Source organism: Cygnus atratus, chromosome 11 (genome assembly GCF_013377495.2).
Source record: "Cygnus atratus isolate AKBS03 ecotype Queensland, Australia chromosome 11, CAtr_DNAZoo_HiC_assembly, whole genome shotgun sequence".
Classification (NCBI taxonomy): Eukaryota; Metazoa; Chordata; class Aves; order Anseriformes; family Anatidae; genus Cygnus; species Cygnus atratus.
The window spans coordinates 21,989,344-22,007,860 of NC_066372.1; the positions used below are offsets into that span (position 1 = coordinate 21,989,344).

Consider the following 18,517-nt stretch of genomic DNA (forward strand, 5'->3'; position numbering starts at 1 on the left):
AACACACTGATCTGCTGCTGAAAGGAAAGATCCTTTTTCTTTTATTTAACCTGACCGATGCCTCTTTCCTCCTGTGCAGATATTGCTTTGGGTGTTTATGATGTGGTGGTGACTGACTTTTCCTGCCCAGCTGTTGTCTTGAAGTGTGCAGAAGCATTACGTCTGCCTGTTGTCTCGCAGGAGTGGGTGATCCAGAGCCTTATTTCTGGGGAGAGAGTAGGCTACAATAAGCATCCGAAATATAAACATGACTATGTCCCCCACTAAACTGAAACTTTGTCCTGCTGTCCCACTGTTGTGCAGACTTGTTTTAATCAGATTTTAAATGTTTGTGTAATTGGACAGTGTGCATGGATTACTGTATATAGTTTTATCTGCTGAACTTTTATCATAAAATAAATGTTCAATCTCTTGTGGTAGCTACTGGATCTCCTGTTTTATCTGGATTTATGTGCCTCGCTCAGCTGAGGGAAATTCTTAAAATCCACTCCTTCGATCCTCCCAATTTACCTCAAATTGCTATTGCAGTTGTTTCATTTACAGAGAAGTATGTATTTGATTAGCAGACACTGTCTCCTGTAAGTCAGTTTATTGCACAAGTGGAAGTTCTGAAGACAGCCAAAACTTCAGTCATAGTCGAGAACAACAGACTACTTCCTCCATATTCCAGCTTGCAAAGGATCATAGCCCAGCTCCAGTTAAGATACTGCAATTCTGACATCATAATTCTTGTTTTTTCTCCGCTTTCAGAAGAAGCACAGACTGCCTCCCTAGAAGCATTTATAAGTAGATGCAGAGCTGCAGAAAGCATGGTTTTACTAGTTCAGCGTAAAAGAAAAAGCTTTCTGCACTCAATAGGCAATTGTACAGAATTGGCAGGAAGTGCCACTTAAACAGTGGTTCATCAGGCAAGCACCAACTACAAGGAAAAAATTCCAAGAGCACCAGAGGCATCACTGCTTGCCTTACGGTTGGTCACAGTCTGAAGAAAAGGTCTTGGTGTTCAAACTCCAAAACTGCAAGAGAAGGATACTGTATTAGCTACGTTGAAAGGAGCTCCCTCTACCAACCCACATCACCATTTTTCAGCCAACATTAAATAGCAGGTAAAATTCTGCAGGGGAAAAAGCACATGAAAACTGTAAGTCAAATCATTCTGGCTCTATTACTTTTCTGTCATGGTATTAGCAATGTTTTGCTTCTAATAATTATTGCTTAAATGATAAAAATCACGATCATTTAGATCACTTTGTTTCAGGTGTCATAATAATTCTGTGAGCATCCCTGAAGATACTCCTACCTGCCCAAGGTTCCTCCAGCCTGGGTGTAGTATTTGTTATAATCCAAGCGTAGTAGCAGCTGAGCTAGGTCAGAGTTTATCTGGTGGTTTCGAACACTAGAGAGAATCTTGAAGAGCAGCGATGACTGACGACTGAATCCCTGCAAATTACAGGAGGTCATTTCAAGGCATTCTGAGGAAAGCTCTTTGTCCTGCCTAAGCATGTAACAGCCTGAAGAAGAAAATCACTGCAGAAGAACTGATGCTTGCGGTCCACTATAAGGTAAGTTGTCAGCCACAAGAATTATTAGGTGTTGGGTATCCAAAAGGAGGGGGAAAGGTACAATCTAATGTACACCTCCTTTCTATTCAATAGAGTGATTTCTGCGTAACTGCCCACATTCTTCCCCTCTGTGCGTACATAGTTTTTCTACCCAGGAGTTTTGATTAATTAAAGTTACTGCACTCATACAGAAAGTCTCATCTCAGCTTAACAGCTGTAGAACAAAAGTAAGTTTAAAGCCAAGATGACTATTTAGCCAGATATCTGCATGGGAGACAAACACGTACATATAAATATAGATTCACCTTCACCAGAATACTGAGTTGTGCAGCTCCCCGCTCATCTAATGGGCCCAGATTCTGACTCACCAGAGAACAAAAACTATGACAAAGATCTAGAATTTCATTTAAGCAGTGGAAAACCTGCATGGAATAAGAAGTACAAGACAGCAGTTAAATGCAGCTCAGCCCCAAAGAACATTTTTAGTATCTAAGAAGTTGCAGCATTCATAACTTAAGATGTTACTAATACCGTGTTTTTAAACTATCAGTAAGGAAGATGATAAAGCAGCTGTAGCATTGTAAGGCCTTTTTCCCTAATGAAATAGAACTTGCACCATCTTCTACATCTTCTCCCCTCGTCCTCTACCCCCAAAACAACCACATTTTGCAGACATCACTGGGGAAACAGTCGTTGGCTTCAGTCTACCAGCCATCAGCGTAGGCCCAGAAGTTGATCATTGGCTATCCTATCCAACCAGCAGGCCACCACTGCAGCTTCAAGGTTGAGACTAAGACTAAAGAACAGCAAGAGATGTAGTTCAAGGGCTTAGTTCCACTGCTCGCTAAACTTGGAATGTCTTATATCAATTGGGCAAGGTAATTTGCATTCAGGAATGTTAAGAAAAAGCCTAAATGCCTCACATGCATGACTACTGGAACATTTATAAGTTCCAGATTGGAAAATTTAGTATGTTACTACTTCAAAGACTGAGCAAAATAATGAAAGAGACAAGACCCAGGGTATCACGGAGTCTCATTGGCACCAACCGTCTTTCTAGATGTTTTCTGTAAGGCTACATATTTGATAAAAATAGAAGCAACATTTTAATATACTTTTGACTAGAATAACAATATAAGAACATCCTTGAAGTCCACTGTGGAACATCTGAAGTAGTTTAGGAGGATAAAAGTTTGAGACCTGGAATTTTTTTTCCCTAGCTAATGCATTTCTGTATGAGTCCCTCAGGAATACAGCTCCCAGCACTATGCTAATTGGTCCCTCTTTAATGAAATTGCCTGTGAGAAAAATACAGCAACATTTTTTGCTTTTCAAGTTAAGGCAAATTGATCACCACAATAACCTTGATTTAAAACTGCCAGGAATGTAGCATCCACTCCCACCAACTGTAACTTAAGTCATCTTAATTCACTTATCTCTTCTAGTTTATACCTGCTTTATTCTTAGAATTGCAGTCTATACTCTGCAGGAGATTACCACTGATCTGTTTTTTGAAGAGATTGTTTGTCTGATCTGTTTGCAAAGCTACTTCCTGGGGCAACTGGAGAACTCGTTGAAAAAAAGTGAAGAACTACTTACAGGCTTTAGGAGGATGAAAGACTGAGCCAACAGATTACTTAAGAAATGGTCATGAGCCAGTCTAATACTCTCAAAATCTCGTGTGGCATTTATCTGCTGGAGAAGCTGTGAGAACTGAGATTCCAGTACATCCACCTGATGGATATGTAAAAAAAAAAAAAAAAAAAAAAATCTCATTAGTATCCTCCTTTATGAGGAATAAGGAGTACCTCAGACCAGCTAAAAGTTTTAATTAAGAAACTTACTCTCCCTATTGCTATCTGGAGACTCAGAGCAAAGGCTGCAGTGGAACAGCTCAGCCAAGTTACTGTAGAATCTAGAAAGTCGAACCCCCTCAATTCAGCTATTGTTGCTATTAAATTGATTCTCACAAAATTATGCTGCTACTAACTAGTGTTTAGATTTGAAATGTCTCTTTTTAACTTCAAAAGGTCAAGAGTACAGCTTCTTTCAATTCTTAGATAAAAATGAACTTAAATTAGAGCTCAGTTAACAGGGCAAGGGAAGAAGACAGGATGGTACCTTAATGATGCAACTTCAGGGATGAGCAGGGCCTCTCACAAATGCTTAGTAGCACTTGAGAGCCGTAACATTTGCATTTCTATTAACACAAAAACTCTACTGATTCAAACAACCAAAAAAAACCTATAATTGTAGCACTGAATGTGGAAACTCAGAGATAAGTTTTAGCTTAGGACTTCAGTGCTCCCACCATGAATTTCTGCCAGTTCCTGATTAACTGATACGGGTTTAATATTCTGTATAATCCTGACCTGCAGATAATACTGAAGATTGTCCACAAGGAAAGCCATGTGGTCCCTCAGACGCCACTTGATGGCATCAGTTCTGTTAGATTTCAGGTGTTTGCGTTGCATCTGGAGAGCCCAGCAGTGTTGCAGCTCAGCCTGGACCCGTCGCACACTTAGCAGATATTTGAACACAACATTGTACCTACAGTCAAAAAATATGAAGTTGTTGAAGATGGAACTCTTCCTTGGGTACAAGTACTGGAGAAGGTAACAGTGCAAGACTGGAAGAAGAAATGGGATGCGATTGTTTGCCAATAGGGTAGATCAGGAAATGGCCCATCTCAGAATAACAGGTTTCTACTTGTATTGGTTATTGACCTAAAAAGTACAAAGTAATTTCACCATAAGCAGAGAAAAGCTGTCAAAGTTTGACAGATCTATTTTGTTGACAGATCTGCCAGGATCTTACTGTCGCTAGTAAGGAGTGTACCTTCAATATGACTAAGTGGAAAGAGTAATTTTAAGTTTCAGGGAGCAAGCTACAGTGTTACAGATCTACCTTTCTCTCAGGAGAAGGGGGAAAAAATGAGTCTCTGAGATCAGGGAACCTACAGACGTAGACAAAGACCACACCTAGTACTTACTTCTCCAAAACAGCAGGAGTAAAGAGAATGTGCAGTGGCCACTGAACTTTGTAAGAAAGGCCCAGAGCTGCCCAGCCAGATGCAGGGGCTTCACGTGGAGATAACTCCCGGGTAGGCCCTTCACGAGCCTGAGGAGTATCTGAAAACAAATATGGTACTGAATTAACTCTTCCTCTCCATCAAGGCAGCCCACAGAAGGACGAAAAGGGGAGAGAACAGAATGAGAAGAGCAAAAGCAAGCTAGGCCATCACGAAGGGCTGTGAAGGGAACAGATTTAATATTTTTTTTGACTCCAAAGAAGGGTAATTAATAAGAGTTGAAAACAAGATCGTCATATTTCTTCTTAAGTCATTACTAAAAATGCAAGTAGATACCTTTATGCTCCTTTCCATGATACTCAATGGTCAAGTGAAGCAGAGGGAGAAGGTTGTCATCATCTAACAGTACCTTATGAGCAGACTGCTGAAATGCAACATTGACATCTGACAGAGAGAGAGCACAGTTATCAAATACTCATGATGTTGCAGCTACTGCTAATTTTGCATTCATTCATTATTTATGCAGGGACATAAAAGGCAACAGTGATGCACTATTTCTACTCTTTTCATTTAGTTCCACTCACAGATATGGAGAGAAACCTGCCATCTGGAAGTTTCTAAAAGATGTTTTTTTTTACCCTCTCTGTGGGACAATTTAATTCAGAAGTGCTGCTCTTTCAAAGCTAATGAAGACATTTAGAGGATAAGATGGGGAGCTCTTCTGTATTGGACATAGCTAACCATCTGCCTACCGTACCATAGAGAGGATAGTTTGTACGTGAATAAGCAGCACTCACCATGTTCAGTTACAGCCGTAGGTGGTGTTTTTAACATGTGCTGTGCAGTGTCAATGAAAGCCTGAAACAGCTCACCTCTTCCCAAAAGATAAAAGTCTTTTATAATCTGTGGAGATAAGTTTTTGTATATAAGCATATCAAAAACCTAACAGAAATACTAGGTGTCCTAACTGATAACAATTTTATTATTAGACAACTTCTGCCATTTCAAAACAGCTGGAGAGCTCTGAAAGTCAGCCAGTGCCCAAAAGGTTTACAATGCCTTGCTTCAAGATGCAAACCACAAAACCACATAAACATACCCCTCTAACTCTGTCTGACCAAGTTCTATCACTGCACTCATTCCTGAGATCTGGAAAATGAAAATAGCTTTACCTAAAAGAAGAAAATGCAAAGCCTAAGACGGTAAAGAATTTACTGGGGGAATAGACATTAAAACACAAAAAGAACCCCACACCACTAATTTTAAGCTGCTTTAGCAAGAACAAGCTAGCAGTGGTATTACCTTCAGTTGTCCTAGTAAATCAGATTCCTCCACCATCAGTTTCCAAAGATGCTAGCGAAGAAATAAGCAAGTCAACAAACAAAACACAAGAAACCGCTTCTCAGATTTATCTAAACCCGTTAAATAAGATCAGTAGCTGTCTTAAAATACTTTTGATGCATACAAAAAAGCACCCATATAAAATACAAGAGCACACTAAAACTCCTGTGAAGTCAACCCATGCTACTAATTAGAACACTGCTGATGCATACCAGCAAAAAACATGAAGCCTCATGTCAAAAATAAGCAAAGTCTTATGAATTCATTCCCATCCTAGTTATATTCTCACTTCTCTAAGCTCCCCGTCTTCTCCAGTTTTTGGTATTTTTCCAAATTAAAAAAAAAAAAAAAAAAAGCACCAATGCAAAGCATTTGTCTAAGTAAAAGGCCAACTGTTACATCAAAAGCATGGTATGAAGTTACAAAGTCTTCACAAGTGAAACCACCATTACATACAAATTCCCTGCTTTTCTCCTTGCAAACGACTGGTATTTGTTAGTGTCCTTTTATCATTAGAATTTGGAGTAATACAACACTCTGAGCCCCACAGGAACCTGAAAGCTACCTGCAGCCTCCGCGCTCCTGTGTAATCACTGATTGTAAAGTTCTTCCCTTCTTCTGGTCATTCACAAAACTCAAAAGCTCCCCAGCCTGTATAGTTATCCGTCCTAGGATCCTTACCTCAGCAACAGTGCTCCGTATCCAGTCAACCACAGATTCAAAGTCCACCAAACTAAAGAGTGGTTGCTGCTTGAGTCGGTGTAGTTCTGCTGCAAAAGTGTCCTCCTGGTTTTTTAGGATGGAGCCTGTGCAAGTAAGAAAAGTGTTTTGGACAATACTAAGGAATACCATTTGGAAAATTGCAGACCCCTTCCAGTACAGTGGGTCAGAGAGGCTGTTCAGAAAGCACTCTCTTATGTCTGAGAAGAGGAATGGGAACTTGGGGAGGCCTCAAAGTACAAGATTAGTACTGCAAGTACCATTACAGTACAGACACTTGATGTGACAGTGCTCTAGTATCAGAGTAGAAAAACAAGATTCAGAGAGCAGAAAAAGAAGGAAAAGATTTTCTACACAAACAAACAGCCCTTTTTCTAGGATTGAGCTGTGTTGTTGAACCCAGAACTTTTCTGCTGTGTTAATCAGTTGGTTTGGTTCTCCACATACCCTGTCCCTTTCAATTTTATCCTACTGCTTGGACTTGGGGATTTATTATTATTTTTAAAACCACTCTTCTTCCTACCTCTCCGAACGCAAAAAAACAGTCCGATTCAATTGGTCCTTTGTTCTTTGCAATATCGTTAAAGTCACTTAAATATTTTTGCACACAGAAGTTAAAGATAGAGACTCCATATCAGTCCTTCCCACTTAATGTAGTATATTTCCAAAACCATCTTCCAATGTAAACTTATCAGTCTCTCAGAGAAAATCACTAGCTGGAATTGTCTTTGTTTTGCTGTCTTTGAGACTCCATCTTGATCATTTGTCTTCCCCAGCCACTTCTAGGACCATCTTGTAATGAATCTCTCCTATTCATGGCTGGATTCTAATCATAGAACCATAGAATCATTAAGGTTGGAAAAGACCTCCAAGATCATCTGGTCCAACCATCCCCCTACCACCAATATCACCCACTAAATCATGTCCCTAAGCATCACGTCCAACCTTTCCTTAAATGCCCCCCAGGGACAGTGACTCCAGCAACCTCCCTGGGCAACCCATTCCCAATGCCTGACCACTCTTTCTGAGAAGAAATTTCTCCTAATTTCAAACCTGAGCCTCCCCTGGCGCAACTTGAGGCCGTTCCCTCTTGTCCTATCGCTAGTTATCTGCGAGAACAGGCCGACCCCCAGCTCCCCACAACTTCCTTTCGGGTAGTTGTAGAAAGCAATAAGGTCTCCCCTGAGCCTCCTCTTCTCCAGACTTTCTCCAGTTCCCTCAGCCACTCCTCATAGGACTTGTGTTCCAGGCCCTTCACCAGCTTTGTAGCTGTTCTCTGGACACGTTCTCCAGGTCCTCAATGCCTTTCTTGTAGTGGGGGGCCCAAAATTGAACACAATACTCAAGGTGCGGCCTCACCAGAGCCGAGTACAGCGGGACAATCACCTCCCTGGCCCTGCTGGCTGCACTATTCCTGATACAAGCCAGGATGCCATTGGCCTTCTTGGCCACCTGGGCACACTGCTGGCTCATGTTCAGGTGAGCGTTCACCAACGTCCCCAAATCCTTTTCCTCTGCACTGCTTTCCAGCCACTCTGCCCCAAGCCTGTAGTGCTGCATTGGGTCGTTGTGACCAAAGTGCAGGACCCGGCACTTTGCCGTGTTGAACCTCATCCCATTGGCCTCTGCCCATCGATCCAACCTGTCCAGGTCCCTCTGCAGGGCCTTCCTACCCTCCGCCAGATCATAGAATCATAGAATCTTTTCCAACCCTAATGATTCTATGATCCTTTGACACATCCTGCAACATACATACTCAGAGCCAGATGTGCTCCTGTGCCTGTTTGCACCCTTCAGGGACAGGGATACAAACTGAAAAGGCAACATGACATTTACAATAGCTTTATTTATTCAGAGTAAAACACATGGTGACTTGTTGCTGGAAACTTGGAACTGATGTTTGAAGAGTGTTTTTTATTCATTCTGTTCTTACATCCTTCCCTAGCACTTTGAGGCAGAACACTGGGACCACTGCTCTGACCTGCATACTTTCTGAAGAATATCAGCTGATCATCAGCAACTGTTAAGGAATTCATTCATACAACATTTTGGAAGATACTCGTCAGTCATTCACAGGTGAACAAAAAAAACAAGAAAGAGGTTTCTTACCTTTTCTGGTCAGGTTAACATTTTGATTCTCAAACATCTGTACGGATTCTCCTACAAACAAGATTTTCTCAGCAACCCGCACAGGAATGTATGATGGCAGCATTTCCACTCGCAGAGAAAACTGTTTTAAAGATGGAGCTAACATGTTCTCCTCCTCAATCAAGCGCTGTCAGAGACCCCAGGGAAAAGATAAAGAGCACAAGGAAAAAGAAACGAAAGGTTGAGAAAACCAGGCTTAAAATTTTTGAAAAATAAACAGAGCACATTAAAAGCAACCAGAAAAGTAGCAGATCTGGTCTGCCTAATTTCAATAAGGCTGTAAACTTCTTTCTACTTCTGGCATACTAGCAGATCTCCCTACAGAAGATGTTGTTTTCATCGGAAAGGGGGGTAGTGGGAAAAAATGAAGTGCAGCCTTTGTTGAACAGCAGTAAATTGACTCTCCCAAAGGATAATGCCACAACAGCAAAAGGAATTATTCTTGTAAGTGCATCACATTAGTTTTTCGCTGCCATAAAAATGTTAATTAGCATTAGCAAAAATAATCCTCCTCTATCCCTATTCCTATGTTTTAGCACAACTCGAACATTTGTGGTACAGATGCACAAACACAAATACCTCCACTAGTGAATAGACAGCTTAAGGATCTGAAGGCTTGTATATATGAATTTTCTCAGTTACTTCCTCCAAAATGTTTTTCAAAGGCACAGTATGTTATTAACTTCCTTCTGAAGGTATAAGTAAATATTAGAACTCCAAGTAGAGATGCTATATTTTCTTTCAGAGAAGCAATCATAGCAATACTGATTACTTCATTTGGTTTTCTGGGTATTGGAGAATTAGGTTGATTAGACCATAATCAAAAAACACTATTCTACCAAATTTTTGAGAACGTTTGTTTTGGGAATTAATTCTTCATTTTAATAGGAGAGTTCAGTATGAGTTTGTATATAGATGTTAACAGCTCGGCAATTCTTAAGATTCTTCTGACACTTTTAGATGCGGAAATACCCAAGAATTTTGATTTGGTCTATCCCATCAAGGGTTTCTTATTTTACTATGTGACAGAACAGCCAACGTCAATTGTCAATAATACTGAACAAGAGATTTAGTTAGGCTCTCTTGTTATCTTCTTGATGTGCCAACATTTGCCACCAGGGATCTAGAAGACTTACCAATTTTCACATAGATCATACATCCAATACAGTAAAATGACTGATTTTCTGTCGTCTTTTGAAGTTTTTCCTCGTTTTTGACTGTGTATAGTCTTTCCTCAGCAAAGACTGTTTATACAAGGCACTTAATAATTATGCAAGGCAGGTTGTAATGGGGATGAATCTTTTCTGCATTCACAGTTGGAGTTACACGCAACAAACTAACACCATTGGTGCCCATTAAATGTTTTCTCATGGTAAACTAGAAAATGTGAATTTACAGAGTGGTTCCTCACTAGCACCTGATGTGAAAAATATTCAGATGCACAAAGCGTGGAAGATCACTCCTTTGGGAAAGCTGCTTTGCACCAGAGCAATTTAATGGTATGCCATCTATATGAGGAGTTAATGCATTTCACCAGTATTCTGGCAGGCTGCCCCCTTGCCTAACTTAGCACCCTGGACATGTTCTTAGCAGTCTCTTGACTATTCCTTAGCAATTTTTTCGCCAGTAGTGTCAATGGCATTACCCTGTTAAGTAACATTTGCACTCTGATTTGCACCAATGGTTGTGCAAAATAGGTACGTGAGTCAGCTACCACTAGAAAAGGTGCAAATCAACTCAACACCAAAGCTTCTTACACTCTTTCCCCTGCAATTGTTCATGCTATCATCTATGTCCAGGTTGAGAAAAGCAAAGAGTTGACTAAGGAATCAGAAAAGAGTCGAGCAGGGTGAGTACCACACTTGAAATTACTTGACACCAGTGTCTACACAGATTCTATCAATATGGCTTTCTGCTTCAAGATTATCCAGCTATGCCCACCAATATGTCTCTCTTCGTTATGCCTAGCTGCAACATAGTATATGACAATATTCTGTTGATTTGCCATCCTACCAGGTGTGGTGGTTTCACCATGATGGGCAGCTAAATTCCACCACACCGACTCTCACTCCCCTTCTAATAGGAAGAGGGGAAAAAAAATTAAAAAGGCACACAGGTTGAGATAAGGACAATTTAATTAAGGGGAAAAAAAGAGGGAAAAGAAAGAAAAAAAAAAGGCTATACTGAAGCAAAGAGAGAGAAAACAATTATTTTTAACATCCCATCACCAAGCAATGTTTGGCCATGTCTTGTAAAACAGGGCCTCAATATGCATCGCAGTTTTTCAGGAGGACAGATGTTTTCCTAACAAGACTCCCCCCACCCCCCTTCTCTTTCCCCTTCCTCAGCTTTTATTGCCAAGTGTGAAGTCATATGGTATGGAATATGCCTTTGGTCAGTTTAGGTCATCTGCCCTGGCAATGTCTCCTCCCCACACCTCTTGCCCACCCCCAGCCTACTGGCTTTGAGGGGGTTGGAGAAAGTATTGATGCTGTGCCAGCACTGTTTAGCAATTGCCAAAACACTGGTGTAATATCAGTGCTGTTTTGTGGGGAAAGTGAACTGCATTTCTGTCAGACCCAGTATACCAGATCTCAATAATGACCAGTCCAGCATAGTTTGCACTGAAACAAGATAATACATTTCCTCTTTAGTTACCTAAGTAACAAAGGTGCCAAGCCATGACTTGCAGCCTTACCAAGTCCTGCAGCTCTCGTAGCTGTTTTCCTGTAAGTCCCCCAATTCCTAGGTCATCATCATCATCTTCAGGTTGGCCAGGGACATTTCCAGTAGAGGGGCCCTGTTTGATAAAGAACTCTTCATGTTGGTCTAGTAGCAATCCATGTAGCATCCAGGCAGATAGCTGCTTATACATGACTCCATGACACACAGCCAGAATCCTGAGATCAAGAGAAATAAGACAGTGGGTTTCTGCATGCAGTAATCAAAACCTCAATGTACCTCATTCTGGTAAGTCCAATTAGTTAAATATCTAACACGGATTATTTTTTTTTTTAAATCAGAGAAAGATGAACTGATCACTCCAAAAAACAATGCAGCAAATATATCCTGTGAATATGTGGCTTCTGTAGAGAGAAATGCTTGATTGCCGTAAGTATAAGGAAGTTTGCAGTGGCTTCCCAGTTTTGCTGTTTCTACTCAATTACTATTTCAGCGTGAACACTGAAAAGAATTATCCTTTAAGAGCCAATGGCCATGACTTTCTCATCAAAGACAGTAAAACATAGCAACATCCACCCAGTGAAATGTATCTTCCTGAAGGATGGAAAAAAAGAGTGATAGGTCTGCTACATGGAAAACATTTCATGTAGACTTCAAAAGAAGAAAAAACATAGGATCTGAACTTTCCTCAGCCCTAAGTGATACCTCAGTAAGATACCCAAAAATAGAAAGTATGGAGAAAGCCTTAATTCCTGCCATGAACCTGCTTTAGATAGGTAACGGGGACTGTGACAATTTGCCCTGCATGCTACTCCTATTTGTAGATCATGCAGGCTTGTTTTGAGAAGTATTATCTGCTTTTACAAGAAAGATAACACACTGACACTAACTCCAGTTACTACTTAAGAATTAAATAGTTTTATTGCATCTACGTACTTTTCAAGAGCACTGCGAACAGGAGGCAACCCCCCACAGCTATGTTTGTGGACGGTTTCCAATATCTGACATCCATGAATCTGCAGAAAGAAAAAGCATTTAGACTAGGTCTATTATTTGGATCTGTATTAAACTTTTCAAATGATTAAAACACTACACTTCCAGCTAACAAGAAAAATTGCACAAATCTGACGGAAAGAGATGAAACACACTCTATACAGTGAAAAAAGAGGCGATGACCTTTGTGAGCCTATGTGAGGCTGTACACACAAGTTTTTTCTCAAAAGTTTCCCTTAACAAAAACTAAACCTCTCTGGACATTGAAAACATTAGCCTCCGCCTTCTTTTTTTTTTTTTTTTTTTTTAGACTCAGGTGAGGGTGGGAGAGAAAACAGGCTCAGAAAAGAAGAAAGTCCAATTAGCAGCATCTTGTGTTTTGAAATGTGCTGTGATTAGAAAATCCGTCCAAGATCTTACTAATAATGAAACAGAAAAGAGAGTTAAATCGAGTGTAAATGGATTTGTGAAACATTCAATACTTAGAGTAGTACTAGGAATGAGGCACCCATTACTGAAACAGATTCTTTCCTAGCATTCAGTTGTGGTGTGAGGTCAGAAGATACTTTATCAGCTAAAGAAGAAACTTGTTAAGAGAGACTGGGTACAATTTTACTGTACCTTCTGAGTCTTGATCTGTTCCACCACGACCATTACAGATGGGAAGAGTAACTGAAACTGCAGAACAAGGAACAAAATGTTGAATTAGTTTGCTATGCAAGGGAGAGAGAAATTATGATTGGGTAAGTGCGGACAGCAGCTGATTACACTAATTTAACCACGCCATCATCATGCTTTCCCCACAAATTGAAAACCATTCTGTGACCTGAAAATCACTGGAAAGAATACATTCCCTCACCTGGATCAAGATGCACTAAATTACTGTATCCCAGCTGCAGTTCAGACTAAGCACAAGCAGCGAGGAATATGCAAGGGTAAAAGTGAAAAAACTAAGATATGTGTTAAAGTGCAAGTAATCCTCTAAACATGACTAGGGGACTACAAATTTGGAGGCATTAAAGAGAAATGACATGACATGAAAGAATAAACTTTGTTTATCCCACCCACGTTCTCATTAGACATATCACAGAGCGGAAGGAGTAACCGAAGAATACTACGTGTTTATTAACATGACATACCTGGTCCAAGGAATAATTAACATGTGAGATGGAAAGATGTGGGTCAGCCAAAAACTGTAAGAACAAAGCAATTAATGAAAATTAAAATAAGTTATGGATAAGTAAAAAAGCAGGTTTGATTTTATATTCCATACCCTTAGTTCTCACAGCTTCCCCCCCCCCCATCTTTTTTGCGTCATGTCCCATTTAGGCTGTAACTTTTAATGAAACCACTGCACAATGACTGTACACAAGGTGTAACAGCTACAAAGCCACCAAGGATTTAATCAGAACCTTCACAACTGAAAACAGAAGTCACAATAGTCTGAGAGAGCAATGGGCTCTGAGGCTGTTGAGGCACTTACTGAACTGTACATAAAGGGGACTGACTACTTATTAGAATGAACAGTCATTTATAATGGCACCTCACAGGAATAATTTGGAAGCCATTCCTAAAGGGGAAAGAAAACTATCTTGTCGCCTCTTTAACTACTACCACATAGCCCATTAATTGCAGAAATGACAAGTTTCCACAATCTGTCAGCAGCAGGACAGCCTCTTGTTCCAACTCTCTCTCCTTTACCTCTTGTTCAAGGTCAAGTAGTGCTTGTCGATATGGCTGCAATACTGAATCAAGACCTGTGCAGAACGCTCGCAAATAAATCCCATGTAATCCACCCTGGTTTTGCTGAGATACATGATGGTCCTAAAAGCAAACAATAAAGTCTACATCAGCTCCACAGTGCAGGTCTAAAGAGTAATGGAATTTCTGTGCAGCGTTACACCAGCATCCAACGATCACAACATCTTGAAATGCACCTTAACCCCCCAGAAAGTGCCCAGAAAAGAAACAGCAGAGTTTCATTTAGCTCTTCCGTGTATGCACACAAGGGCTGCGAATGGTTACCCACATACATGTACCCACCCGTAACTCCAGTGCTTATTCGTACACGACAAACCCTGGTGAATCTCCAGTGATCACGAATTACCACGTTGTGTTTCCCCAGGACTGAGATTTTTACATTCAGTCCACCCTTCAACATTGGTTGTTCCGGACCCTCCTTCACTTTCACCACACGGAGCCTTCCAGAGCCCTGTTCGAGAAAGCCCGTTCGTTGGAACTAGTGCAGAACGGTGCCGCTGCACATCCGTGCCCGGAGCGGTTTGGGCGGACTGGCACCCGCTCAGCTCTGCCCCGCCCCGGGAAAACCGCGGCGAGGCGGCCCCACCTGCTGCTGTACGTGCCCAGTGTACTGCTCCACGAATTCGGCGAAGCGGATGTAGTCGGTGCCGAGACGGCAGAGCCGGTTGAGGACGCTCGTCTCGCTGGGGTGCAAGAAGGGCAGTTCCTGGGACACCTGTAGGGAATGACAGCGATGAGGGCGGGCGGGCGGGCCGCGGGGGCGGGCCGGGCCGGGCCCTGCCGTACCTGCAGGCCGCCGCGCTTGCTCCAGGTGAAGGCCGCCCCCGGGTAGCCGCTCAGCGCTAGCAGCAGCTCGTGGATCATCCTGCCGCGCGCCGCCGCGCAGCCTGCCGGGAGAGGTACAAGGGCTGCTGGGAAGGGCGCGTCTGCGCCGCGACCGCCGGAGGGCCCGCGGGAGAGGCGGCGGCTGCCGGTGGCCTTCTGCGGCCCGTTGACAGGGTGCGCTCCGCGGGCGGCTCCCCGCCGGGCACGGGAAATAACGGGAGGATGGGCGAGCGCGCCGGCTTTCCAGAAGAGTCACCGGGAGCAGCTGACGAGGCCGGGCTAGTCCGGTCCCCTCCTCTCCGTTTCTGGGGCGCTTTGCCGTGGCCGCAGGAGGATGGTCGAGTAACTCGGGTGATTGTGATGGCAAGTGTTGATCCAGAAGGTCCCTTCCAGGACAGCAGCAAGCTCACAACCTTCTAGGTTGTTTTTTCATCTTTGTTTGTGGCATTTCTTATCAAATTTCTTTATTGTTTTCTTAGGATGCGTGTCATTGTTCTATCCGTGTTAGTTTGACCTTGGTCTCACCTAATATACGTTGGTCTCACCTCGAATACTGTGTACAGTTGTGGGCATCACAATATAAGAAGGGCATAAAACTATAACAGAGATGGTGAAGGGCTTAGAGAGGAGGATGTGTGAGGAGTGGCTGGGGTCACTTGGTTTTCTCAACTTAGAGAAGAAGAAACTTGAGGGGCAACCTCATTGCTTTTCTTTCTGTGCATTTTTACTGATTATGCGTTCATTCAGGAGAAAGTAGTGTTAAGCGTAATGTTTATTATTTGGAACAGATACATAACTTTACTGTCCAAATGTGTTTGCTTTGTGATCAGCTTGTCATAGTGTGCCCTTTTGTGTAGGAGAAAGTTCTTGTGTTATGTTCCTACAGGGAAGAAAAACGTCCTAGTACGTAGCCTCACTTTCTAAATAAAATTTGTCTCTTAATACCCTCTCTGACATGTATGCATTTATTTTCCTATAGCTATCTTTGTGTGTATATTGGGAGCTCCAACAGTATTGTTCTATTGTGTATCAATATAATAAAACTATTCTCTTTATATTGACAAAGCTTCTGTTGTCTGAACAAAGACTGTGGAATTTGGCTAGGCATTTGTTCATCATTGACATAAATATCACAGTGTGCAGTTGTGCCAGGAAAACTACGTGATACTCTTGCTTTTAAGAAGCTGTATTTGAGGTTTAGCACTGTTAGCTTCAATCTTGCGGTGCTGAAATCAGTCACAGTCCTTCCCGTATTCGCTAGAGGCTTTGGTTCAATCCATGCTTCTGAATCAAAGTTCTGTGCTAACAGGTGGCTTATGATTAATACTAAATTGAATTATGATTGTTAACCGATTGTAAAGCTAATTATGCTATAGTCAGATTATATATAGTTAAATATGTAGAGAGTGATGGCTCAATATTTGACCCCAGAATGCTTTACCTGTAAATGCCAAATATATAATTTAGTGGTATACTGTATATTGCTAATAACATGATGTATTTATTTATGTAAATACATACTAATTTAATCTAATAGAGAACTCTTGAATCTAAATATAATAGTCTTCTGAAGCCATAAATCAAGGTTATAGTAGCATTCTGTCACAAAAAGTGAGACTGTCAGGTGTCTTTCTTGAGAACAAGGCAGAAGTAAACGATGTAACATTTATTAAAGCAGAGGGAACATTTGCTTATTGCAGTTAGGGGTGGGGGGAAGCTAATTTTTGGGAATGTAGAGTTAGTGATTTGTTGGAAGTGAGTCATACTAAAGGTAAAGCTAGAATTAATTATGAAAGCAATTTAAACGGAGATATGGTAGCTTTTTTGTCATTGGAATTTCTTATTTGATGGTGAGAGTTACAGGCTTGATAGAGAGTATTGGTAAGGTACTGTGGCCAGTTTGCAGAATAGGTCAGACTAGATGTCTCACTGGGTCATTGCTTTACAATCTGTAAATGGGTGGCCCATCCCCACTCATTTGCGTTCAGCTAAATATAGTAGTCTGGTTAGGGCTTAAATTACTTTATTGGTTCTCAAAGTGCCTTTGTAGGTAGGCTACATGAGAACAAGTACAGAAAAAAAGCATTAAAAGGAGTTAAAAAAACAAAAGAGGGGGAGGATATCTGTGCCACAGACAAAATTAATTTTGAATTGCACAGTGTTGTTTTCTTTTCTCCAGGTAGCTGTGGGGCTTCCCTGAAGCTCACAGATGCTTCAAGTGAAAGAAATTGTACCTGGTGCTTGGAAACAAGTACACAGTGTTTGCAGTTCAGCAAGTGTTTTTGCCAGCTTGCCCATGTTGCACTGTCACAGGGAAAAGGAGAGGTTTTCATGGTGGTTATTCAGTGGAGAGATTGCTCACCTTCCTCCAAAGAGTAAGTGCTCCTCTGCTATTTCACCAGCCTGTGGCTGTGTCTTAGCTGCATGTCATGACTATAGCAGGACTGGGCAGGATTAGGGCTCCTCCTTGTCTGTCGCTTGCTCTTGGGCTTCCAGGAGGAGTCCTGCAGACAGTGTGCATACAGGGCTGTGTGCCAGGCAGCTGCTGGCTGTATACGTGCATTTTATGTGTATATATACACACGTGCACACTAAGTGTGTGTGTGTGTATATATATATAAAAATATAAAAAACACATATGCATGTGTGTTTAAAACATATACTGGGTCATTTGGGGCAATTCCATCAGATTCATGCAGGGCATTCTGGGCCTGTAGGAACAGAGAATGTAGCTAAACTGGGTAATTAGAGAAGACGACAAAAATGAATATGGACCTAAACCTTATTACAGGTATAGAGGATAAGATTTAAACATATCTTGAATGAATGAGGTCTAAAGGGAAAGGTCACATATGTCTGTAAACACACGAAGTGCAAAAAATTGTATTAAGAAAAAATGGCTAATAAAGATGAGAAGATTCATCAGAACGAAGGCTGCTAAGATGCAGTGTGGCACTAGATGTTATTTTTATTTCAGCAATCTGGGCCAGTTCCATGTGTGCTACAGAGAGAGTAAGTGATGACTTGGAATTCTTAGTGCTAAATGGAACATAGAGCAGATCCTACTCCATCTTCCGCCTTTATTTTGCTAGATGTTAGGATACGTCTGAAAAATTCTTTAGTGGAAAACTGTTTGAATAGGCTATTATTTCCCAGTCTTTCTTGGAATGCAAGGCCTTTCAATACTTTGGAAAGGCGGGTGGAATAATTGTATATACTATACTGTTTGGAGGAGGACAGAGGAGGTTAGAGATTCCTTCTGTTTCAGTGATAGCCTGTAGCTAGGTTGTCCTGAAGTGACTATAGAATTGCAGCTTCAGAATCTTCAGGTTTTCTAAAAATCTTTTTTTTTTCCCAGCACCATTCACAGACATCTATCTTGTAAAGGAAGTGGCAAATAAACGCCTTCAAAATAACATGTAATAGTAGTTTAAATAAAGGACTGAAATGACTG

At 41.4% G+C, this 18,517-nt stretch overlaps 3 protein-coding genes across 13 annotated transcripts in view; 2 read left to right on the forward strand and 1 right to left on the reverse strand.

The window, feature by feature from the left end:
• TP53BP1 (tumor protein p53 binding protein 1) overlaps positions 1-463 on the forward strand; it is a 49,180-nt gene extending 48,717 nt beyond the window's left edge. The window contains exon 28 of one of the 4 annotated variants that reach the window (XM_035568902.2): positions 80-454. In XM_035568902.2, the coding sequence (XP_035424795.1) occupies positions 80-267 (188 nt within the window). In that variant the 3' untranslated portion in view covers positions 268-454. Of the gene's footprint in view, positions 1-79 lie in introns of all 4 variants that reach the window. The other 3 variants (XM_035568900.2, XM_035568899.2, XM_050712929.1) reach the window with 3 other exon arrangements.
• Positions 13-15,197, reverse strand: TUBGCP4 (tubulin gamma complex associated protein 4). 8 transcript variants are annotated; one of them, XM_035568910.2, is made up of 20 exons: positions 15,025-15,197; positions 14,825-14,953; positions 14,546-14,689; positions 14,179-14,301; positions 13,617-13,670; positions 13,099-13,155; positions 12,421-12,500; positions 11,501-11,702; positions 8,764-8,929; positions 6,616-6,740; positions 5,896-5,946; positions 5,391-5,496; positions 4,930-5,037; positions 4,555-4,693; positions 3,935-4,112; positions 3,162-3,296; positions 1,868-1,984; positions 1,301-1,440; positions 965-1,016; positions 13-205 (listed from the first exon to the last, which is right to left on the reverse strand). In XM_035568910.2, the coding sequence occupies exons 1-19, from the start codon at positions 15,100-15,102 to the stop codon at positions 1,004-1,006; spliced, it is 2,145 nt and encodes a 714-aa protein (XP_035424803.1). In that variant the 5' UTR covers positions 15,103-15,197; the 3' UTR covers positions 13-205; positions 965-1,003. The 8 variants fall into 8 exon arrangements, 7 of the variants coding, with proteins under 7 accessions (XP_035424803.1, XP_035424808.1, XP_035424807.1 ...); XR_007708720.1 differs by lacking the exon at positions 14,546-14,689 and having other exon boundaries at positions 511-1,016; XM_035568915.2 differs by lacking the exon at positions 14,546-14,689.
• A 134-nt stretch (positions 15,198-15,331) lies between these two features.
• IQGAP1 (IQ motif containing GTPase activating protein 1) overlaps positions 15,332-18,517 on the forward strand; it is a 79,142-nt gene continuing 75,956 nt past the window's right edge. The window contains exon 1 of the mRNA XM_035568906.2: positions 15,332-15,483. The gene's annotated coding sequence lies outside the window, so the exon portion shown is untranslated. The remainder of the gene's footprint in view (positions 15,484-18,517) is intronic.